General features: G+C 41.4%; 1 protein-coding gene across 1 annotated transcript in view; it reads left to right on the top strand.

Annotated features, from left to right (window-relative positions):
* Window positions 1-25,856, top strand: part of MGAT5 (alpha-1,6-mannosylglycoprotein 6-beta-N-acetylglucosaminyltransferase) — a 238,563-nt gene that overhangs the window by 96,173 nt on the left and 116,534 nt on the right. The window contains exons 7-9 of the mRNA XM_068968274.1: window positions 744-913; window positions 6,503-6,637; window positions 13,671-13,804. Of these exons, the coding sequence (XP_068824375.1) occupies window positions 744-913; window positions 6,503-6,637; window positions 13,671-13,804 (439 nt within the window). The remainder of the gene's footprint in view (window positions 1-743; window positions 914-6,502; window positions 6,638-13,670; window positions 13,805-25,856) is intronic.

The following is a 25,856-nucleotide window of genomic DNA, read 5'->3' as shown; positions in this document are numbered from 1 at the left end:
AGAAGGCTAAGAGAGGTATGAGACGTTACAGTTTATGCACTTTATTTGAATTCTGGCTCAAATAACTGCTCTTGGGAAAAATAAGGGACAGTTGAGCAAGTGTATGCACTAACTGGATATTGGATGATACTAAGAAATTAATAGCTGTGTTAGGGGTGACAGTGATATTACAGTTGTATTTTTTAAGTGAAAATGTATTTCTTTTAGAAATTCCAGCTGAGGTTTTTACAGATGATAGGCTCTCTCAGATTTGTTTCAAGATAAGCTGGAGGGGTTGGGAGAAAGTGAGGGGGGTATACTAAATAAGATCTGTCAGGAGTTAATCATTGTTGAAGTCAGTAATTGTTAAGTACATCAGAATTGACTGTATTGTCATATCTGTTTTTGTTAGTGTTTGAAATTTATCATGTTAATAGCTTAAAAATATTCCATCTGTGGCAAAAAAGCCCAGTATTGTTAAAAGATATTTTATTGTCCTGGTTGACTGTCCTTTAATCCTGATTTTTTACCTTTGGAAAGCAGGATTATTTGTCCAAAGCCATACCGAATGCAGAAATGACTTTATTTCTCTAAAACAACAATGAGAGATCATTTCCTTTCTTTCTATTTAACTTCTAGAAAAATTATTTACCCCATGTTGAGATTTTATTTTTGGAATTGGTGAGTGGTTTTTTGGTAGGTTACTGTGGAATTTGTACTTGATCCAATGAGAATCAGTATGTCCCTCTTTTTTTTTTTTTCAGGTCCTTGTTCACCTGGGCCTCCTGACTAAGGAATCTGGATTTAAGATTGCAGAGACAGCTTTCAGTGGTGGCCCTCTTGGTGAATTAGTTCAGTGGAGTGATTTAATTACATCTCTGTACTTACTGGGCCATGACATTAGGATTTCAGCTTCACTGGCAGAGCTCAAGGAGTAAGGAGATTACTTTTCAATTTTAAAATCAGAATACAAAAAAGAAATTGTAAACTCTTACAGCCCTCTATTAGTGTATAATTTCTTGTGGAGAAAAATGAAAGTGATAATTCACTAAACAGGAGATAAGAAGATTATTTTCAGGAGCTAAATACATACACTGTGAAAAGGCTAATATGTTTTCATTGTAGCTTCAAGCTCCAGAGGCTTGATAAATGAATGCCAGAAATTTCAAACTAAGGAGCTTATTCTCTGCTGTTACAGGTGCTTCCAACATCTGCAGCACAAAACATTGTTAACTTTCTTAATTCCCTGTCTCTTGCTGAAATGTATACCCTTCCCTCCTCAGCATCACACTTTCTAAATCTTCAAACAGGGCAGGTTCCTGTTTGTAATTTAATTTGGAGAAGATGAATTTCTCGAAAGCACTGATCCAATCCTATTTCAATTAGCCCACTTGCAACTCTGAGTCTGTTAATTCTACCTCGGTTTTTTGGTTTCATTGAAATGTGCTTCTAGCTTGAATCCGCCGTTAATCACTTTTAGACTAACACGGCTGACCAAGCAGAAGTGCTTAGCTCTCCTTTCCTCCTTTTTGGATAACCCCCCATTGAGACTCTCTACCCAACAGCCAAGTTAGCATGAAGCAATATGTCAACTGTTCCAAAAGAAAACACTTGAAGGGACGTTCTAGAGATGGAAGACGTAAGACAGCATATGTCCTACCTTGCTCCTACTTTATTGTCCAGCGAGGTCACTGTGTTAGGTCCAGGGTCCACACAGGATTAGAGGCAGTATGGAGATGAAAAAGCAGTATTATCAATAAAACAACGTCAGCTCTCATTTGTTAAATGGTTTCCATATGCTGAAACCATGATCCGGGCTTTAGTTACATAGCAGTAATATCAACAGTTATGATATTGATGGTGAAAATATCATATGTCACCAATTATGACAGCCATAATATTGATAGTGCCCATTTAGAACTAACATTTGTTGAACACTTCCTGTGCACCAGATATTAAGCACTTCATATGTTATATTTTATTTAGTCCTTAGTGTAAGCCTAGAAGTAGGTACTGTTGCTTTCTACATTTTAAAGATGAGGAAACGGGGGTTCAAACCAAAAATGGGTTCTTCAAGGTCCTATTGAGGATATGTGGGAGAGCCAGGATTTGAGCCCTCTGTCTAACCTCAAAGCCTGTGCTCTTGACCATGGAACGACAATGCCCCTTTCAAAGCTCGAGAAACCCAAGGTCTTTCTGAGCCCTTCACCACTCTTTAGTAGCTGCCTGCCATTGCCTTTGCCCTGCTTCTTTAAAAAAAAACACATTGGGGACACATCCTCTGAAGTAGGTGTATTCATACATTGTACGGTCATTCCTTCACCTCCTTTGGGCTGGTTCTCGATATGGGACGTAGAGATGATCAGCCTGTGGTCAAGGAGATGCAAACCTTTTGATAATTACAACTGATGCATTATACAATAGTGACACTAATTGCACTGTGATTAGGTACTACTTGAGGTGAGGATGATAAGTACAGGGAGTGGAGAAAGTGTGAGTATTGCTCACCACTGTGTATTGAGCACCTAGAACAGCAGATACTCATAACTGTTTACTGAACAAATAAGTGAAGAGATCAATGGGAGAGAGGGTGGGTGCTCTGGGGATAGGTACTCCCTAGGGAGGCCCGAAAAGTCATATTAGGGATCTACTAGGCAGAGACTTTATTTGCTGATCAAGAAGATCATGGAGGTCTTGAAGCCCTGGTGTCAAAGCCAGATGTGTTTATTAATTTTGGAGCAGTGGTTCCCACACATGCCTACACATTAGAATCACCTAGAGATCTTTTTAGACTCCCTCAGCCCAGACCATATCCCAGACTAATTAAATGCCAGCTTTTGGGGGTGAGGCTCAGGCATAACTCTCTGTTGATGCTCTCAGGTATAGCACAGGCATCCTCTTTTATTAATCAAGTTTCATGGGCCCACAGCCACACCCACTGTTTGTATATTATCTGTGACTGCTTTCCTTCTACAAGAGCAGAGTTAAATAACTGTGACAGAGACTATGTAGCCTGTGAAGATGAAAGTATTTACTACCTGGTAAGAAATTGGTTCTTTCAGAAACCCAGTAGAGAAAAGGGTGCCTAGAGCAGTGTCATTGAGGAGCTGTAGGCAGAGGCCTGTTGATGACTCTTGTCCTTTGGAGTAGGGTGTCCATAGTTTGGTTAAGGACTGTTAAGGGATGTGAGCAGGGATAAATAGATAAATGGCCAATTTCTGGGCAGATGGCAGTATGGTTAGCAGTTATATGCTTCACCATGTGAAGCTCACCTACAATCAAGTATGTTGGCTCTGAGTGCGAGCGGGGGTTTAAATAGATGATTAGGTTTATGTTAGTGGATGGATGGAAGGATAATGAAAAAGTATAAACCATAGTGCCAGTTCTTAAATACAGTCTAGTCAGAAGGAAAAATTAGACATAAGAGAAAAAATTAGCGAACAGCACAGAGCAGTATTTTGTTGTTGTTCAGTAGCTCAGTCGTGTCTGACTCTTTGTGACCATGTGAACTGGAGCACACCAGGCTTCCTTGTCCTTCACCGTCTCCTGGAGCTTGCTCAAACTCATGTCCATTGAGTCGATGATGCCATCCAACTATCTCGTCATCTGTCGTCTCATTCTCCTCCTGCTTTCAGTCTTTCCCTGCATCAGGGTCTTTTCCAGTGAGTTGGCTCTGCATCAAGTAGCCAGAGTTCTGGAGTTTCAGCTTCAGCATCAGTCCTTCTGATAAACATTCAAGATTGATTTCCTTTAGGATTGACCAAGGGACTCACAAGAGTCTTCTCCAACACCACAGTTCAAAAGCATCAATTCTTTGGCAGTCAGCCTTCTTTATGGTCCAACTCTCAACATCCATATATAACTGCTGGAAAAACCATAGCTTTGACCAGATGGACCTTTGTTGGTAAAGTAATGTCTCTGCTATTTAATATGCTGTCTAGGTTGGTCATAGCTTTTCTTCCAAGGAGGAAGCGGCCTTTAATTTCATGGCTGCAGTCACTATCTGCAGTGATTTTGGAGCCCAGGAAAATAAAGTCTGTCAGTTTCCATTGTTTCCCCGTCTATTTATCATGAAGTGATGGGATGGATCACCATGATCTTAGTTTTCTGAATGTTGAGTTTTAAGCCAACTTTTTCACTCTCCTCTTTCACTTTTTTAAGAGACTGTTTAGTTCTTCGTCACTTTCTGCCATAGGGTGGTGTCATCTGCTTATCGGAGGTTGTTGATATTTCTCCCAGCAATCTTGATTCCAGCTTGTGCTTCATCCAGCCCAGAATTTCACGTGATGTACTCTGCATATATGTTATACAAGCAGGGTGACAATATGCAGCTTTGACATGCTCCTTTCTCAATTTGGAACCAGTCCATTGTTCCATGTCCAGTTCTAACTGTTGTTTCCTGACCTGCATAAAGATTTCTCAGGACGTGGGTAAGGTAGTCTGATATTCCCATCTCTTGAAGAATTTTCCACAGTTTGTTGTGATCCACAAAGGCTTCAACATAGTCAGTGAAGCAGAAATAGATGTTTTTCTGGAATTCTCTTGCTTTTTCTGTGATCCAACAGATGTTCACAATTTGATCTCTGATTCCTCTGCCTTTTCTAAATCCAGCTTGTACATCTGGAAGTTCTCGGCTCATATACTGTTGAAGCCCAGCTTGGACGATTTTCAGCATTACTTTGCTAGCATGTGAAATGAGTACAGTTTGCAGTACTTCAAACATTCTTTGGCATTACACTTCTTTGGGATTAGAATAAAAACTGACCTTTTCAAGTCCTGTGCCACTGCTGAATTTTCCAAATTTGCTGCATATTGAGTGCAGCACTTTCACAGCATCATCTTTTAGGATTTGAAATAGCTCAGCTGGAATTCCATCACCTCCACTAGCTTTGTTCATAGCAATGCTTTCTAAGGCCCACTTGACTTCTCACTGCAGGATGTCTGGCTCTAGGTGACTGACCACACCATTGTGGTTATCTGGGTCATAAAGATCTTTTTGTATAATTCTTCTGTGTATTCTTGCCACCTCTTCTTAGTATCTTCTGCTTCTGTTAGGTCTATACCATTTCTGTCCTTTATTGTGCCCATCTTTGCATAAAATGTTCCCTTGGAATCTCTAATTTTCTTGAAGAGATCTCTAGTCTTTCCCATTTTATTGTTTCCCTGTATTTCTTTGCATTGTTCACTTAGGAAAACGTTCTTATCTCTCCTTGCTATTCTTTGGAACTCTGCATTCAGATGGGTATATCTTTCCTTTTCTCCTTTGCCTTTCATTTCTCTTCTTTTTCTCAGCTATTTGTAAAGCCTCCTCAGGCAATCACTTTGCCTTTTTGCATTTCTTTTTCTTGGGGATGGTTTTGATCACTGCCCCCTATACAGTGTTACAAACCTCCATCCATAGTTTTTCAGGCACTGTGTCTGTCAGATCTAATCCTTTGAATCTATTTGTCATTTCCACTGTATACTTGTAAAGGATTTGATTGAGGTCATACCTGAATGGTCTAGTGGTTTTCCCTACTTTCTTCAATTTAAGTTTGAATTTGGCAACAAGGAGTTCATAATCTGAGCCACAGTCAGCTCCTGGTCTTATTTTTGCTGACTATATAGAGCTTCTCCATCTTTGGCTGCAAAGAATATAATCAGTATGGTATAGGTATTGAATATCTGTTGATGTTCATGTGTGGAATTATCTCTTTATTTTGTTGAAAGAAGGTGTTTGCTATGATAGTGCATTTTCTTGACCAAACTATTTTCTGTACAGTGCAGTATAGAAAGAAGTTTGTACTGTAGAGGCTTGTATTGAAATGGAAGGAGGTCAGTAAGGGCTGTATAATAAGAACAGACTCTGGGAGAAACTGATAGGTACTGAGTATCCAGTATGTGTACTTTCCTTTCAATACCTATTTCAACTACCTAAAGAATTCCCAGGGAAAAAAAAAAAAAGAATTCCCGAGAGGTTTCTGTCTTACCATCTTCTCCGTATCTAATCCTTTTTGTTTTGTTTTTGATGAGGAAAGATTCAGAGAAGTTAACTTCCTAAGATCTCATGGCTGCTAGTTTGGAGAGTATGATTTATGTTGTCTGGAATACATATGGCCTGGGCTTAGGAAAATCCACCAAGATCACCGAGTGATTCTAATGTGCAGGCATATTTGGGAACCATTGCTCCATGTTGCTTCCACAATTATCTGTTTAAATAACACATCTGGCCCTTTCACCAGTGCTTAAAGACCTCCATAATCTTCTTGACCAGCAAATTAAATAGAGATAGACTGAGACCCAGATCTTTTTTGGTTTCTAAGGCTGTATTTGTATTCCACCATTTGCTTTTGCAAGACTCAGAATCGAGGCTTTGGATAGACCTGATGACTGGGCAGAATTTGGATAGGCAGCTGACTGTGAACGGCCATGTCATTCTCCCTGATAAGCATTCTTGGGATGTTTCTTTGCCTATTAAAGTTGCTAAGTGTAGTGCTTGTAGTAAATTGTTTTTGTTTTTTTCTTCTTTCTGTTCTTTCTCTAGAATAATGAAGAAGGTTGTTGGAAACCGATCTGGCTGCCCAACTGTAGGAGATCGAATCGTTGAGCTCATTTATATTGATATTGTAGGACTCGCTCAATTCAAGAAAACCCTTGGACCATCCTGGGTTCATTACCAGTAAGTGCTCTTACTTGCTTTGTTCTTAAATTTTTAGAGCTTTTTATTTTGTTAACAAGAGTTACATGGTTGCAGGTAGAAAAAGCTTATCGAATATTATCTTTTGAGCTGTGTAGAGTGTTTCTCATTCCCAATTGAAGTTCAGATTCTCCACGGTGTCTTTTGACTTTCAACATTCTTCATTAGTTTCACTGATTTAAGACTAGAATCCAAATGTCCAGCCTTCTTTTTTTCTCCCCTAACACTTAGCTTGCGTCTCTGTCTGCATACACTAATCTCATACATTTAATCAAATAACAATTTTGATAAAATATGAACAGTATCATTTCTTGTGTTCTTTAGATCTGAGATGATGACTCATTTCTCTGTCCCTTTCCTCCATCAGTATTGTTATCATTCTTGGAATAAAAAGCTGGGTGTATCTTGTCTAAATGCTAGGGTCTTATATTCTTAAAGATAAGCCTTATGCTTAGTATGACTAGAGTTCAGTGTTGCTCTGTGCACAGTTTTATTATTTCCCTATATGTGGGTTTGAGACCATGAGTTAGTATTTGAAATAGTTTTACATGGTACACAAGCATTGACTTCTATAATGAAGTTTATTAATTTTTCAATTTCCTTACACTCTTTCTAAGAGAGGCTTAGTTTGATGCTACTGTGTCTCAGATACTACTTTTTTAAAATTGGAGGATAATTGCTTTACAACATTATGTTGGTTTCTGCCATACAACAATGTGAATTAGCCATAGGTATATATATATCCCCCTGACACTACTTTTAACACTTGCATGAGAATAGCTGTAAGTCTCAGTGTTCAGCAGGCAAAATAAAGTATCCAGTTTGAGTTGAATAATTCTTATTAATGAGGAATAATAGGAGGATTGATCAGGATGGTGGAGTAGAAGAATGTGGAACTTGTCTCCTGATACATACACATCCAGAATACATCGAAACATGGAACAATTCTCATTGAAAACTAACTGGAAGCTTGCAGAAAAAGTCCTGTATGACCAAGACTGTAAGAAAGACCCACATGTAATCGGGGAGGAAGGAAGGAAAAGCGATCAGGCAGGGATCCCTGGGAGGGGGCTCCGGAAAAGGGATACTGCCCTTTTCCGGAAAGTGGTAAGAGCCAGACTGGGGCCCTGAGTCATGGGATCCTCCCCGAGAGAGAGATGAACCCCCTTGTTAAGTTGGTGGGCCACCGGTACTAACAGGAGATCTGTGGGAAGCTTAGACCGTGCTTGTGAGGAGCATGTGTGCCAGGCTTGCCCATGAGGCAGGGCAGAGAGGATGAGCAGAGGCTTCCTGCAGCTGCCTCAGTGTGTGCCAGCCCTAGCTGACTAAATGCTCCAGCCCCTCTTACTCCATGTCACAGCATGGCCCTGGATCCAGGGGGGCCACGATGAGAGAGGGAAAACAATGGGACACGGAGGCGACCTGGTCCCAGGGTGGAACCTGAGTGGGCAGCAGTGGCTGTTGTTGATGCTTCCTCAAGCAGCACATCAGAAGCAGCCCAGATCTCTGATGGCAGCTCACCCTAAATACCTGGGCACGCAGGCTCCACCTGTCAGCAACGCCACAAATAGGCAGAAACAGAGGAGACTGGGGGCAGCAAAAGGCTGTCTGTGAGCAGCAGAAGGTACTTGGACCCAAGCCTACATCTCAGTGGAGGAAGGGAAACAGTGCCCACACAGAGAGCATGTCAGAGACAGCTCGGCTGTCTGTGGTTGGCTGACAGGTTGAGAGCCTGCACCCTCTGCCCTTGCTTCAGCACTGCGCACTCTGGGGTGAGGGTCCCAGTGCTGGGACAGGGGAAAGCACACACTTAACAAGGAACAGATGAGACTTCCCTGGTGGTCTAGTGGTAAAGAATCCATCTTGCAATGCAGTGGACATGGATTCAATCCCTGGTCAGGAAACTAAGATCCCGTAGGCTGCAGAGTAACTGAAGCTGCATGCTACAACTGCTGAGCCCATGAGACGCGACTAGAGCCCACGTACCAGAACAGAAATATCGAATGATGCAGCAAAGATACTGTGTGCTGCCCCATGCAGCCAGATAGATAGGAACAGAGCCAGCTTGACCCAAAATCTCAGGACTTCTGCTCCAGAACCTTAGGATCAGATCACCTCTGATAGGAAGGTGATGGCCGCCTAGCCCAGAGGAAGCCCCGCCTCACCCCCAACTTCAGCTCTAGCCCCTCCATCTCCAGTCCCACCCATAGCAAGGTGATAGCTGCCAGCATTCTGGGAGGAAGGGCGACTTGAATCCACATCAAATTCAGCTGCCGTAAGGTGAATGCCACAATAAATTGAGTCCCACAGCTTTTTTTGTTTTGTTTCTTTTTTGGGAGGGGGATGGGTTTCCCAGTGCATATAAAAGTTGTTTTTACCCTATACTGTAAGTGTGCAACATCATGAGTAAAAAAAAAAAGTGCATATTTAATTTTAAAAATACTTTCCGTTATGAAATGCACAGTGTGAGAATATAGTCAGTGATATGGTAACAGATGGTAATGAGACTTATCCTGATCATTTTGTAATGTACAGAAATATGGAATCACTAAGTTGCACACCAGAAACTGCCATAGTGTTATAGGTCAGCTATACTTCAAAAACAAAGATGAAGGCAAACTCATGGATAAAGAGGTCAGGTTTGTGGTTATAACAAGTGGGGAGTGGGGGAGGAGGAGTTGGGGGATAGTAGTCAAAAGGTATAAACTTGCAGTTGTGAGATAAGTAAGGGGTGTAATATATAATGTGATAAATATTATTAACACTGCTGTGTTACTTACCAATGCTGTTAAGAGATCAAGCCCCAAGAGTTCTTATCACAAGAAAAAGAAACTATTTTGTATCTCTACAATGATGGTTGTTTACTAAGCTTATGGTATTCATTACACATTGTATATAAGTCAAATCATTATGCTATACACTTGAAACATTCTGTGCTGTGTGTCAGTTATTTTTCAGTAAAACTGGAAAGGGAAAGGAAACTCTTTTAAATAGGTTATTGCTAAAAATTGCTAACCAACATCTGACAGTGCAGGGTTGCCACAAACCTTTAATTTGTATTAAAAAATTGAAAAAAGAATGAGTGTCTGCAAAATGCAAAAAGTGAAGCACCGTAAAATGAGGTGTGCATGTAGTTTCTTAAAAAACAAAAACAAAATATAAATCTGGAGTGGTCCAGGATGGCAGTTTGTTGTTTTCTTTTCAAATCTTCAGACCACGATAAATGTTCTCTGTTACATGGGAGTAGCCATCTTTATCCTTGGTTAATAGGCCTTATCAGTGAATAAGGTTTTTTTTTTCTTTTTAGCAACAGCATTAAAAACAAGAAAGACAGAGCTGTTTTTCTCTGGCTTTTGCGAGTGGCAGGCATCTGATAAACATTCCAAAGGAACTGGGCATTTTGAGAGTCCCTGGACTCACATATTCTCATCATTAAGAAAGTCTGTCTGGATGGAAATATATTCTCGGTGGTAGCATTTAGGTCAATTAAAAAGGATGATTTTATTATTAAAATGGTCACTGCTGATGGGTATTTGATTCTTGTTGGATGAAAAGGCTCTATCTCAGAGGGGACTTTATGGGAGAGTGTCCTGTTAATCCCTCCATTCTTTAATAAATCATCTGTGTCAGTGATATTAGCTGGCAGGAGGTCTGTTAGGACTTTAGCATTTGTGTCTTTGAGGTGTGATAAATCTGAGATTCTCATCCAAAGGCCAAGCAGTTTCTCTAGAGAGTTTTCTTCCTATTTCTTTTCCTTTTAAAGATTAGAAATTAGTGGTGGTCCCTGTATTCATCATGGGTAATGGAAGATGATAGGAATTCTGTTAAATGTAAAGTTTATCATTTGATGTTTTGTTTAGGCACAAACTTATGAGTCTTGTTGATCTCGAAAAAATATAAATTCTGTCCAATTTATGTAGGGACCCAGGGTGTGCTGCAGTTCATGGGGTCGCAAAGAGTCAGACACAACTGAGTGACTAAACTGCACTGAGGGCATTCAATTAAATGTGTATTGAATATCTACATGCAACTAGCGTCCTGCTAGGTACTGCGAAACTCATATCTGTTTTGCTTCATGTGAGGCCTTTGCTGGGCATTGAGAACACACAGAAAAGTGAGATGCAAATAGTCCAAGATACACTGTTTCGCATCAAACTCCAAATTAGAAAGTAGATCCTGGCAAGGAGGTTGTGAGTATCCAATCTTGTAATAGCGGGGCTTAGCACAGAGAGAATGTTCCAGGAATCATTTGGCATTGCTGCAGCCATCCCTGTTAGGAAGCCAGCTGCCTCAGGCAGCGAGGCAAATATCTTTTAAAGTCATCAGTCTGTTCCTGATGCTCCAGACACAGAAAAGGCATTAGAGGAACAGCATAAATATTAACAACACAAACCCAATTCCAAAACACACAGATGTAGAAAGTGATTGAAGAGGGAAAACTATAATGTTCAGCCTCCCCTGTCATAGACAGTGATCAGTCTCTTGCCTCTGGTTTGTAAAACAAACCAAGATAAGCTCAAAAAGAAAAGAAAAAGGACAATTCCCAGATCAAAGCTTTGAGTATGTAGAGCTACAAGTTTAGAGACAAGTGGAGACATCCCATCATCAGTCATTCTGTAGTCTTCCATTGAGTAGAAGCCAGCATCACATAGCATACATTTAGACCGCGTCTAAAAGTCCAGAATTTCAAGTGTGAGGCTCCTGCCAGGCATCTTTACTCAGGGTTTGTTTTAATTATCCAAATATAAAATAACACCAGCAAAACTCTAAGTTAAAAATAGAATCACAAGCTAGAGAGTGTTAGAATCCATTCCAAACAAGTGTAGACAGCCAAAGCCTCCAAGGCAAAGGTTTCTGTGAGGAGGGTGGCTGGTTTCTCCCTGCCGCGCCTGCCCAGAGCACTGTCACCTTTGACCCCCATCTCTGTTCGTCTCTCGGGAGCTGAACCTTCCCCAGTCCCACAAGTCAGTGTGTGTCCTTCCCCTTCCTGTAGCGACCTTCTACAGAGCTGCCATCATCCCAGCTCTTTTCTTTTCTTTCTTTTTACTGAAGTATAGTTGATTTACAATATGGCGTTAGTTTCAAGTGTACAGCAGAGTGATCCAGTTACATGTACATATAAATTCTGTCATTAGCTTGATCCCCTGTTCCTTGAGAACCATATGGGGACCTGGAAGAAGGACACTGTTTCTGTGGTCAGCTTGTATTTTACTTTTTGGTCATGGCCCACCCGCCTTCCACCTTTCCTTCCCTCTTTCTTTTCTTCCTTGTCTAGACAGATAATGCTGATGTGAGAAGCATCACACTAAAATGACAACTTAATATTGCTCTTCCTGGAAAATTCAGTCTGGTGTTTGCATTCTTTTTTTCTGCATCATGCAGTGACGTAAAACTGACTGAAAGATGGACTTCTTACTAGTGGGGGAAGGAAGACAGAAAGTGAATCAAATCAAAAAGTTATTGTCATCATCTGATTCTAAAATGTGGGCTCTGATCCCTCTTTACTGTTATGCTTATTGGTCCAGTAAGAGCCATTCACAATTATTATTAATATATAATAATAGTGCTGAAATAATAATAGATACAGAAAATAGTGCTGTTTCATTGGCCAGTCGTGAGTTAAATTTACATCGGTGTCTTGAAAATCAGTGATGATATAAATGTAACCAAAATCAATAAATTCTGTTTTAGTATTGATTTCTTTCTTCTGATTGATCATTCTTTATGTACTCCAAAGCAATGATCAGAAGGCTTTATCTGTAAAGAGCCAGATAATAAATATTTTAGTCTTTGCTTGGCCATGTAGTCTCCACTTTAGCTACCAAACTCTACTCTTACTGTAGGTAATCAATAGACATACAGAAACAACTAGGCTTGGCTAGTTCAAATAAAACTTTATTTTTGAACACTGAAAGTTGAATTTCATGTAATTTTCACACCGCAAAATATTCTCCCTTTTTTAACCATTTAAAAATGTAAAGACCATTCATGGCTAGAAGACCACCCAGAAACAGGCAATACACTGGGTTTGGTTGGTGCTGTTCTAAGGCTTTGGTGGAATAACCAAATGAAACATCTTCAGTTGCAATTCATTTTGAGCTCTGGGAGAAAACAATAATGTCCTGCTACTATCAAATACATACAAATCACGACTGCCTACTGAGTGAGACTCTAAGCTTTACCAAAAATCTTGTACTCTAGTCAGTTGATGAAAATCTTGAATAATTGTTGAAGAAGAGCAAGCTTTGTGCTTTGAGCAGAATAAGACCTCTGTCTCAGTGTGCCTGGGCTGCTGAACCAAATCCTGGGTGACTTATAAATAGTAAATGTGTGTTGCTCACATACTGGGGAGAGTGAAAGTCTGAGATCAGGATGGCAGCATGGTCAGGAGAGGTGGCAGACTTCATATTGTGTCTTCATACTGTGGAAGGGGCTCTGGAGTTCTATGGAATCACTTATACAAGGGCACTAATCCTATTTATGAGGGCTCCACCCTTATGAGCTTATCACTTCCCCAAAGCCCCACCTCCTAATACCATCTCCTTAGGATTTCAGTATATGATTTGCTGAATTGCCAGGGGTGGGGGGCTGGTGGTGGGGGATGGAGATTAGCATTCATACCATAGTAACCTCTAAAAATGTGAATTCTTTTCTTTTTCCACAGTTGTTCATTAACAGCCAACACTGTATGCTTGGCCCTGGCTAGGGGCGCAGCAGTGACCATGGCCTCCTACAGTTCTAGCTTTAGGGAACTTTTTATTTCACTGGTATTTGAGCATCTTCTGTGATTAGTCAACTTGTCCAAAGCAAATTGTATGGACATCGGCTCTGGCTCACCTGGGGATGTTTAGTAGACAGGCTAGTGTAAGACCTCTCGATTCCTGCCCAGTGGCATTTCTTGCTTAAAGAATTTGTCCATCTTTGGTAGTTCCTGAGAGAGAGAGGGTAGAGCTTTTGGTCTTTTGACTTTGGGGTCAAGGTTGTTATTTTACTCATGGCATCGTTTATCTTTCAGGTGCATGCTCCGAATTCTGGACTCGTTTGGCACAGAGCCAGAGTTCAACCATGCCAACTATGCCCAGTTGAAAGGCCACAAGACGCCCTGGGGCAAGTGGAATCTGAACCCACAGCAGTTTTACACCATGTTCCGTGAGTAGTCATGTCTCAGCTCTGCTTTCCAGACTCCCATCAGAGACAAATGGGAGAAGAAATGAGGCTGCCGTGTGTTTGCATTTGTGATTCCTGGGGTCTTTAGCTGTAGAAAAATGTGTGCTGTGGAACCTTTTACTTGAGAATAACTGGATTTTTTAAAACTAGAATTGAAAGGCTCTGTGAACATTTTGTGAAAAGCCTTGGAAATGTTCTGGAGGAAAATATTCAATATTAAAGTATCACTGGAAACCACTTGGGAAAGACTTTCAGTGGTCTTTGATTGGCAGACACTAAACATGCTTCCTGCCACACAGACCCTGTTTAGGGTCCACTTGATGATTCAGGAAGAATGAGATCTTCCGTGTCTAGACATTTTTCCAAACACTGTAATTGAACCTTCATTATTTTAGGCATCAAACTTTATTAAGAAAAAGCCAGCCTTTTCAAGATGGAATGATTTAAAAATCTGTTTCATACCTTACTGACTTCTTAAACCCTGGGCTCAGAATGAAATCTTACACTCTCTTGCTCATGTGATGTCTTGTTACCAATAGCAGTGATTATTTTGCAAAGTGATGTAATGGACAGACTAAAAGATGATGAACACACTGGCCCCAGCTGTAGCCTCTCAGCATTTTTTTGTGTGGGTTTCTTTCCCACACTGACCATTTCTCACTGCTGCCATCAGTCTACCTGCCTGCAGTTGTATTTCATTTACAATTAGTTGAGGACTGTAAAGCCAAATGCCAAGTCTGAGAGTATTCATGCCAGAGATAAATTTATTGTTTCAGGTCAGTTCAGTCACTCAGTCGTGTCCGACTCTTTGCAACCCCATGACCCACAGCACACGAGGCCGCCAGGTCCATCACCACCCAAAGCCATGTCCATTGAGTTGTTGATGCCATCCAACCATCTCCTCCTCTGTCGTCCTCTTCTCCTCCTGCCCTCAATCTTTTCCAGCATCAGGGTCTTTTCAAATGAGTCAGCTCTTCAGCATCAGGTGGCCAAAGTATTGGAGTTTCAGCTTCAACATCAGTCCTTCCAATGAACACCCAGGACTGATCTCCTTTAGGATGGACTGGTTGGATCTCCCTGCAGTCCAAGGGGCTCTCAAGAGCCTTCTCCAACACCATAGTTCAAAAGCATCAATTCTTCGGTGCTCAGCTTTCTTTATAGTCCAACTCTCACATCCATACATGACCACTGGAAAAACCATAGCCTTGACTAAACGGACCTTTGTTGACAAAGTAATGTCTCTGCTTTTGAATATGCTATCTAGGTTGGTCATAACTTTCCTTCCAAGGAGTAAGCGTCTTTTAGTTTCATGGCTGCAATCACCATCTGCAGTGATTTTGGAGCCCCCCAAAATAAAGTCTGACACTGTTTCCACTCTTTCCCCATCTATTTCCCATGAAGTGATGGGACTGGATGCCGTGATTTTAGTCTTCTGAATGTTGAACTTTAAGCCAACTTTTTGACTGTCCTCTTTCACTTTCATCAAGAGGCTCTTTAGTTCTACTCCACTTTCTGCCATAAGGGTGGTGTCATCTGCATATCTGAGGTTATTGATATTTCTCCCAGCAATCTTGATTCCAGCTTGTGCTTCCTCCAGCCCAGTGTTTCTCATGATGTACTCTGCATATAAGTTGAATAAGCAGGATGACAATATATAGCCTTGACATACTCCTTTTCCTATTTGGAACCAGTCTGTTGTTCCATGTCCAGTTCTAACTGTTGCTTCCTGACCTGCATATAGGTTTCTCAAGAGGCAGGTCAGGTGGTCTGGTGTTCCCATCTCTTTCAGAATTTTCCACAGTTTATTGTGATCTACACAATCAAAGGCGTTGGCATAGTCAATAAAGCAGAAATAGATGTTTTTCTAGAACTCTTACTTTTTCAATGATCCAGCAGATGTTGGCAATTTGATCTCTGGTTCCTCTACCTTTTCTAAAACCAGCTTGAACATCTGGAAGTTCATGGTTCACATATTGCTGAAGCCTGGCTTGGAGAATTTTGAGCATTACTTTACTAGCATGTGAGATGAGTGCAATTGTGCAGTAGTTTGAGCATTCTTTGGCATTGCCTTTCTTTGGGATTGGAATGAAAACTGACCTTTTCCAGTCCTGTGGCCACTGCTGAGTTTTCCAAATTTGCTGGCATATTGAGTGCAGCACTTTCACAGCATCATCTTCCAGGATTTGAATTAGCTCAACTGGAATTCCATAAACTCCACTAGCTTTGTTCATAGTGATGCTTCCTAAGGCCCACTTGACTTCACATTCCAGGATGTCTGGCTCTAGGTGAGTAATCACACCTTCGTGATTATCTGGGTCATGAAGATCTTTTTTATACATAATTCCCCTTGATGAGGTGAATGCCTATTCTGGAAATGACCATTCCCCCAAGCTAAACAGATCATTCGTACACTCAGAGTGCAGCTTTCTGTTTTCCTAAATTCTTGGAGTAATTTTAATCCAGAGCTTTCCATCCTAGAATTACTATCTGAAAGCTAATCTGTTTCCCTTGTTAAGACCTACAACGCCCCTCTCCTTACTTTTTCCCCGTGTGCTGACCCCTTCCCCTCACGAACAGCCACCTAAAGGTGACCTTTTGTTGGGTTCACTGAGTACAACAACAAATACACTGGACTGCTCCTTGAGTGTGAAGTGAGAGAAGGAAGAAGAATTAAGGGCTGTGGCAGGTGGGGAAATCTGCTCATGTTTCAGTGTTCATTTTAGCTCAGAGAGGTGTGTGAAAGTGTTCTGTATGCATCATAAACATTACTGTTACTGCTTCTGGAGCTCTGTCATCCTGCTGTCGTAGTCTGTTCCTGGGGCAGAATTCAGGGGGCAAACTAATATAGGGGTGGTGGGTGACAGGCGGCTGGCAGCATGGGGAGACACGGCTGTGCAACTTTGAGGAGCCAGAATGGGGTGACTTATCTGTTAGTTCACATAAATACAATGTTTAGCCGTGTTGTGCCAAATGGCCAGAACTGCTTAAATGACATGGTATATTTATACCCTCCATGGGATGGTGTTTCCCTACATCTGGGGCATAAACATAGGAGGCTTTTCCAGAAAATAAGTTCTCATTTAGAATGCTGGGATTCAGAGTCCTGAGAAACCTATTTTATTTTCTATGAATGGAGGATTTGAAAGTGTTGGTTGAATTGAAATCCATTCACTGCTTAAAATATAACTAAAGATGGAAAAAAATAGATCAGTTCTTGTTAACCTGGGAAGGAGATAGTTTTCTAAATGACTCAGAATTCAGCAAGAATCAGGGGCAAAGCCAATACATTTGACCGCCTTAAAAAAAAAAGACCTGTATGCCAAAAACAACAATATCAAAAAAATAACACCATAGCATATTCTGTTACAGAGGGTTAATATCACTGATATATAAAGAACTGCCAAGAATTGAGATGAAAATGTTCCACAATCCTGTAGGCAAATGGTCAAAAACAGTCCAGAGAAAAAAAGAAACGTATTGCTCCAAATATATGAAACATGTTAGCCTCACGAATAATAAGAGAAGTACATTTTAAAATTGCACCAAGATCCCATGTCCCACATATCAAATTGGCAAGAAGCTAAAAGTTTGCTTGCGCAGCTCTTCCTCAGGTGAGACTTCAGGAGAGCACTGGGAATGTAGCCCGGCTGCCACTGCCCCGTGCCAGGGGATCTGTCACTGTCTAGCACAGCTTTTAGGCATCTTTGCTTTGCCTGAGCAGATCATATCTAGGAATCCACCCCAAAGACAAGTGAGCAAAGATCATACATGGCATGCATACAAGGCCGTGTACCCTGACACTGTTTGTGCTAAGGAAAGACTGGAAATAACCCAGAGGTTCCTGTTAGAGAACTGAGTGAATCATATAGTCCATTGATAGAGTGAAATCATATGTAACTGTGCAGAAGGACTGAGGAAAGATTATACTGTCTGAAGGGAGATGTTTCGTCTATATTAAGTGATAAAAACCAAAGTTCAGGGCAGTGCGTGGAGTCCCTCCTTTCTATGCAAGAAGGGTATGCAGTGGGAGGAAAATGTGTGTATGCTGATGTATGTGAATGTGCTTGTGTTTTCAAAAGAAACAATGGAAGATTAAAAAACAAGCTAATAAAAATGATTACCCCTGCAGGAGTGTTTGCAGGGACAGGGATAGAAAATAGATGTCTTTTTTTTTTTTTCTTTAAACTGAAGTATAGTTGATTTGCAATGTTGTGTTAATTTCTGCTGTACAGCAAAGTGATCCAGTAATGCATATCTATATATTCTTTTTTGTAGTGTTTCCTATTATGATTTATCACAGAATATTGAATATAGTTCTCTGTGCTAGATATCTCTTAATGTACTTTATTTTGACTTTGGAACCATATAAATGTTTTATTTAAAGAGAAATAAGAATTCCCTAAAGATTGAAGAGATTAAAAAAACATGAAACACAGCTAGTGATATGTTAGGTTGGTGCTAGTCTCTCACACAGATAAAATAATTATTTCAACTGACTTTAAAACACAGTCTTTGGACCGTACATTTGTAGTGGGGAATATTTATTACTATTTGAAACTATTCCAGGAATACCATGGGAACCAGAATTTGCAGTGTATAGGAAGAGGGAGTGCTTCAAGAAGTTAAGACTGTATAATATTTGGCTTGAATAGGAAAATCAATGTGAACTTATATTTTTTCTTTAAAAAGTAAATGTTTCCTAACTCTGTACTTCGAAGAGGATCAAAAGTAAAGACAATCAGATGGCAATGAGTATCCTTAACACTCGTTTGAGATTTCCTAAGTACATTTCCCACTGAAGAAACCTCCTTCTAAGATAAATGGGTGATAAATGGGTCTAGGGCAGCGAACATTAAAAATGTGACATCTTTAATCTGGAAGCAAGGAGACTAAGAAAGACCCCTGGGATGGAATCAGAAGGACATAGGAGCCAAAGATGAGGTCGTTTGAGCATCAGAAAGAATAACAAGGACTTCCCTGTGGTCCAGTAGCTAAGACTCTGGGCTCCCAGTGCAGGGGGCTTAGGTTCAACCTGTTCGGGGAACTAGATCCCATATGCTGCAACTAAAATCCCTGGATGCTGCAGCTAAGACCTGGCATAGCCAAATAAATTAAAAAAAAAAAAAAAAAGAATAATGACTGCAGTGGAGGGAATCAAACCAACAGAAAGTAATCCATGAGTCCAGAATGACAGTCCAAGCAAGAAAAACCCACAAAATCAATTGATCACCTTTAGAAGTGGCTAGGACACCCACTTCATTACCCTGAAAAATAAAGGGAAAGAATCCAGTTTTGATCCTGCTTTCCTAGGACAAATTGTATTTGAAGATAATCAGATAGTTGATGAGAGAACATTGTTAATTATGGAGAAATCACAGCTAATACATGCAAAAGAAATGAAAAATTAGAAATTCAACATCTTACAACTCTTAATAAGACAGTGGAGCAAGGTGGGGATTATCAGTGATGGCAAAATCCATCAGTGAACAGGTTGATGGAAAGCATCCTTATGGCCCAGCCAGTCTTGAATGGAGGAAACAGGGAAACGAAGCAGTTGGGGACCTTGATCTTGTTGAGGATGTGCCTGAGGTTGGAGAACTTGTAGGAAAAAAGCAGTGACTCCCTGCGCCACCCTACCTCCAGAGCCTGCCCACAGAGAATTTGGCTGCACCCCTCAGAGAGGGTCCTTCCCTTCCCACATGACAAAGGGGCCGGATCCAGTCTAACCCAGTTGTTCCCACAGAACCTTCCATCCCCCGCCCTTTGGGTATATGTGGCTGTTCTCACAACCTGAAGTGGAGGGGGTGGGGTACGGGGAACCATTCCTTTGAATAGAAGATAAAAGTGTCAAAAATTTACTTATCTCCTGTCAATTAAAAAAAAAAGTGAAACAGTTACTAGTGCTTAAAAGATAGAGTGACGTCGCTGAGTCGTGCCCGACTCTTTGCGACCCCGTGGACTGTAGCTTACAAGGCTCCTCTGTCCATGGAATTTTCCAAGCAAGGGTACTGGAGTGGGTTGCCATTTCCTTCTCCAGGGGATCTTCCTGACCCAGGGATCGAACCCAGGTCTCGCGCATTGCGGGCAGATGCTTTACCGTCTGAGCCACCAGGGAAGCCCTTAAAAGATGGGCTGATAGTAATCGTTACATAACTGAAGTAAATCAACCCTGATTTTCATTGGAAAGACTGATGCTGAAGCCCCAATACTTTGGCCACCTGATGCGAAGAGCCAACTCATTGGAAAAGACCTTGATGCTGGGAAAGATTGAGGGCAGGAGGAGAAGGGGGTGACAGAGAATGAGATGGTTGAATGGCTCACCAACTCAATAAACATGAGTCTGAGCAAACTCTGGAAGGTGGTGAAGTTCTGGGAAGCCTAGTATGCTGCAGTCCATGGGGTCACAGAGAGGTGGACACGAATTAAGCTGCTGAACAACAGGGTGCACATACACTGTGGATGTATTTAGATTGTTTTCTCCTGATGGGATGGTTGCATAGGAAGTTTGGAGACCACAGAAATAATGTACTTGTAAAATCATTGTCATCAATTGTCATCAACCCCATCTGTCTTAGTGTTTGGCAGGTATGGAGTGCAGGGGGAGGGTGGGAAAGGCTAGTTAGAAAGGGCCCAGCAGGAGGATAAGTAGAGAGTAAAACACACCCATAATTGCTGAAGCATCTTTAGGAGCAGGGAAGTGAGACGGATGCTCCTGGCCAGATAGATACTGCTGAAGATTCAGAGAGCACCTCCCTTTGAGGCTGCTTACATTTCTCCTCTAACTCATTTCCTCACCAGGTTGATAGAGTTTCTACAAGTTGGAAAGGCTGGCTTTTCTTTACTGTTTTGCCCCAAATCTCAGGATTTCAGAGAACTAACTTCGTGTATTCTGTTTGCATTTGAGCATTTTTATGAGCATAGACTCTTCCCAGCACCTTCCTACGCAGCTTCTATAGGGGCAAACCAAAGGGTCAGAGAACAGTAAGGGCATTTAATTAGATCTTTGAATAATGTTTTCTCCCCAGGAAGCTGAGCTGAGAAGTGTGGTTCCTCCTCCCTCAGGGCAGGCCTCTTGTTCCTGCTTTTCCCTCTTGTCCATATGCTCGTATGGCTGGACTCTGAGACCCTCTTCCTGCCCCAGAGCTAGCTCGGAAAAGCTCAGCTTGGACCAGGCTGCTCCTCCCCACAGACACAGCGCCTTCCCCTTGCCCTTGGGGCTGGATTCAGAGGCCATCGCACAGCTCTTGAGCCCTCCGTCTTCTCTTCCCCACCGCTGCCCTTCCCCTGAACCTGCCCTCAACCAACAGCCTGCTGCTCTCTGAAGGCGCCCCTGTGATTCCTCACCGCCTTTGCCTCCTTTAGGTCACCCCGATAGCAGGGTTTTATTTTTCCTCTTGAAGTATGATTCCCTCTGTATTTCCAATCAAATAAAATAAGACTACTAATAAGAACCCTATCACAAAACCAGGGAAAGCCTCCCCTTGGAAAAGGTTCCCATACCCTAATATAAGCATTATTATCTTTTTTCAGGGGTACATTTTTACATCATGGTAACATGCATACTATAATTTTGTGTCTCCTTTTCTTCCCATTAAGTTTCCACTTAAGACATCAAAAGTTTTTTTGAAGGTTGTACTTGTTCTTTGGCCATGCCTCTTGGTGTGTGGGATCTTAGTTCCGCAACCAGGAACTGAACCCATGCCTCCTGTAAGTGGAAGGGTGGAGTCTCAACCGCTAGACCACCAGGGAAGTCTTCAAGGTTCTACATTTTTTTAAAACTTTTTGTTTTGTATTGGGATATAGCCAGTTAACAGTGTTGTGACGGCTTCAGGTGAACAGCAAAGGGACCCAGCCATGCATACATATGAATCCATGAATACATATATATGAATCCTCAAGGTTCTACTTTTTAAACTGGTGTTTCCAGGGCTGTTTTGGGTAGTCTGTCAAGTAGACTTTTGATTTATTTGGGGATACTTTTGCTATTTCTTGTTGAGAATTAACAGTTGCTTTTTCTGGACTTGCTAGGGACTTGACCCTATATTTAGGCATTATTTCAGTCAATAGCCTTTAATCTGCTGTCTGTACTTTACTAAGCTCCTGAAGGCATGCTCTTGTTTTTCTCAGTCCCAAACAAGGTGCATTATACCCCAGTAAAGGAATGAAAGAAATCTGCCCACACAGAAAAATCAAATAGAGAAGTCACGTGCCTATACCATTTACAAGAAAAAATAAAACCCTGAAGTTGGTGTCTTGCATCTTGAATTATCCAGTGTTTGGATAGTGTTCTGGTTATCTCTGTGACGCCCTCATTCACAGCTTCTTCTGGCTTATGTGAAAACATGAGCAGTGATAAAACATCTTCATCTAATTGCATTATTTTCCTCTCTTGTTGTGGAGACTATGGATGAAGGCAGCAATAGCAGAAGTTACCAGAGTCCTCATTCCTGGTTTCAGGCAAATTGCATCTCAGGTGTGTATTTACCTCCTGTCATTGAAAAGTTTCAGTAACATTTATTAGTCTGTTTAGCAATCTCACTGTTCATATCACTGTCCTAGAATATTTCCAGTTCTTGAGGCAAAGTCTTGTTTGCATTAGTTTATTTTTACTTCAGTAATTTTTGAGAATTTGCCTTCTGGCTGCTCGTGTCATGTAGTCCAGGCTGGGGGATGTTCAGCGTTTCTTGGCACCTGTGGAAATTTGGAAGCTGTGATAGTTGAGTGAGGAACAGATTGGAGGGGCTCTGGAGGCATTAATGCCTCCCGGTTTCACCTCCAACCCCTTTCCTTTTGCTACCCTACCTCAGCCCCGCTGGCCTCTTTGATGTCATCCTGCCTCTTCTCGGCTTTTAGGTGTCCCCCAGGACAACATCAGGCCATTGCATGCGCTGTTCCTTTGTCTGGGAGCCCTGTGCCTCCCTCTCGCCCTGCGCACCCTCTGGGGAGGTGCTGTCCTCCGGGAAGCCTTCCCGCCCTGAGCCACGCGTTCCTGCCCTGTGTCCTCCCCGCTCCCATGTGCCAGCCCGATCCCACCTTGTGGTCTCCACGAGCATCATCACTGTTGAGTCTTCCACATCTGAAGCAACATCATAGGTGATAAATGTGTGTTGAATTAATGAATAAAGAACAGATATAAATAAATTAATTAATTTTTAAAAAAGAAAAAAAAAAACAGACACAACCACAGAATGGAGTTAATTAAAATGTCAGTCGCATCCTGACCCTCCTATTTCCAGAGTGATGTAGCCTCTCCCTGGAGGGGAAGATGAGTCACCCCAGTAGGCTCAAGGCCTGAAGGGGTCTGGCCCCGCTACTCCCCTGGTCTCGTCTGTTACTCCCTATTCTCTTGCTCACTTCTCTCTGGCACCCTTGTTGTTTTTAGGTGGGCAGACACACTTCTACTCTAGGACCTTTGCATTGATTGTTCCATCTTCCGAACATTGTTCCCTTAAATTGGGTCTGTGGCTCAAATGTCACTTCAGTGAGACTAATCCTGACCCCCTTCCCCTTTTTAAAATGCAACTCTTTTCTCCGCAACTTCTTACACCCCTTCCCTGCTTTCTTTTCCTCTAATTGCTTTACCATGTAGCATTTATACTTCACAGACTTTGGTTAATTTTCTCTTTTCCTCTGCCGGATTCTGATAGCTGTTGGTACGAGTTTTGTCTATTTTGTTCATCGCTGAGACTCCAACACTTTGAAGACTATCTGGCACATAGTAGGCATTCAGAAAATACTTACTGATTTCATTAAATTGAATGGTAATGTCTGTTCTGTTTTTAGTCCATGCAACAATGTAGGGAAAAATAAGGAAGGTACCAATGTACAAATCTTAAGATTACACTATATATTACACTATATAGCACAGGGAACTATATTTAACGTCCTGTAATAACCATTACAGGATGTTAATAACCATAATGGAAAAGAATATGAAAAAGAATATATATATACATAACTGAGTCACTTGGCTCAGTTCAGTTCAGTCGCTCAGTCATGCCTGTCTCTTTGCAACTCCATGGACTGCAGCAAGCCAGGCCTCCCTGTCCATCACCAACTCCCAGAACCCACTCAAACTCATGTCTATCGTGTGGGTGATGCCAGCCAACCATCTCATCCTCACCTCATTGAGATGGGATGAGAATCACTTGGCTATACAGCAGAAATTGACACAACATTGTAATTCTACAATACTTAAATTTAAAAAAAAGAAATCTGAGAGTACAGAAGCTTCTTGAAGCTAGTGACCTCAGGTTACTCTCCCTTGTCTTCCCACAGAATTTATTCACATGGTTAAGTTTTCAAGAGTTGTTGAAGTCTAACTGATGGTTGTTGTTGCTGACATTTCTCCAGGGGCTTGGGGCTTGCAGCTGAGTCAGAATAGTGGCTTGTAGACCAAAACTTTTGCCTGACAAAACAGGAATTTTAGAAACAAGCTAGTTTCATTTCATACAAATGACAAATATGCTGGCTTCAGCCAAGGATGCATTGCTTCCATGTACGACTTTATTTTTAGAGGCTGACAAGCAGAGGAGCTATTTGTGATTCAGACGGCCTTTTTAGCCTTTAACTTGGATCAGGAGGGCTCTTGCCTTTTACTTCTGTGCAGACCAGTGAGTAATAGGATCAGCCTTGCAGTTCCTTCAGTCTGAGTCTCAGCCTTCAGGAATGATGTTCTTCTAAGGGGTCCATTCCCTCCTAAATTGCTTTTTGACACTTGAAAAATTTACTCTGGTGTGCCTTCTGTCAACAGTTCAGTTGCCCATCCTTTTCAACTCAACTGAACATAATAGTTTCCCCAGCCTATATCCTAGCCTCCCATCTCTCAAAGAGCCTAGCATCACTACCATTTGGGGAAAAAACATCAGTTTTGGTGAAATTTGAAGCATCGCATCGCTGTGTACAGTTTTTAAAATCAAATGGCTTCTTGTGTGATGTAACTTTATTTTTTTGGTGGAGGTTTTTCTGTCATGTCAGTTTCATCATCATCAGAATCAGCATCAACATTATGAATGCCGTGCAGCCAGTATTCTTCCCCGTTTTGTTATGCAATTTGTGAAATATTTTGAAAGTGGGGGGTGGAGGGGGGGAATGTACAATAGAATCCTGCAGCCTGGACTCCGCAGGTACAGTTTGCTTTATTTGTTCCATGACCTGTGCATCCATATGTCTACCTTCTCCCTATCCATCAATCCAACTTTGTTTTTCTCTTTTGCATAAAAGAACACTTAACCCTTGGATACTGCAGCATGACATCATTAACTAGAGTTCAATACTAGTCACCAAACGAGTTGTGTTTATTTTTATGTATTTCACTGAATTACTCAGTTTACTTATTTACTTTCTTTCTCCTCAATGAGGGGAGCTTCATCCATGCTTATGCTGTTCACTGGTCCATCTTTAACTCCTAAGCTGTTGCCTGGTCCATAGTAAGTGCTCAGTAAATGTGCTGAATGTTGAATGAATGAGGATATTTAGAAACTTGTGATGTTAGAATTTTAAAAGCCCAAATGACTGATTTGTTTCCTTCCTTCCCAACACTTTGTGACCTAGATTTTAAAAAAAGATATGCTCATTTATCTATTTAATAAATATTCATTAAGCACCTGTACTATACCAGGCCTGAGCGAGGTTCTAGGATAGGGTGGTGAGCTACCTTCGATAATGATGAATCTTGAGAAGAATGGGCTTGGGAGCTTGTGTGCAAAGAACGTGCTGCTGGAAATGGTTCAGGCAGCATGGCCTCTGCTGCCGAATAATGGAGCTCTGCCTATGAAGTCAGTCACACCAGGTAATTAAACATTCATTATTAATCAACAAGCTTAATCATTCGTGCATGCAAAAAATATTTTCTCAATTCCTGCTATGCTCTGGGCCCCCAAGAGTCAGAGACACACAAAACATGACTCAGTCCTCAAGGAGTATATAGCCATAAGTAGAAATAGTGATGTATGACAAGAACTCTAACTCTTCCTGATCTAAGAAGAAAGCTGCTTAGCTCAGTCTTAGAGAGTCAGGGAACCCTTCACCTGAG

The sequence above is a fragment of the Capricornis sumatraensis genome, chromosome 3, assembly GCF_032405125.1.
Source record: "Capricornis sumatraensis isolate serow.1 chromosome 3, serow.2, whole genome shotgun sequence".
Classification (NCBI taxonomy): domain Eukaryota; kingdom Metazoa; phylum Chordata; class Mammalia; order Artiodactyla; family Bovidae; genus Capricornis; species Capricornis sumatraensis.
Note: the sequence above shows the minus strand (reverse complement) of the source record. Positions and strands in the feature narration are given on the sequence as shown.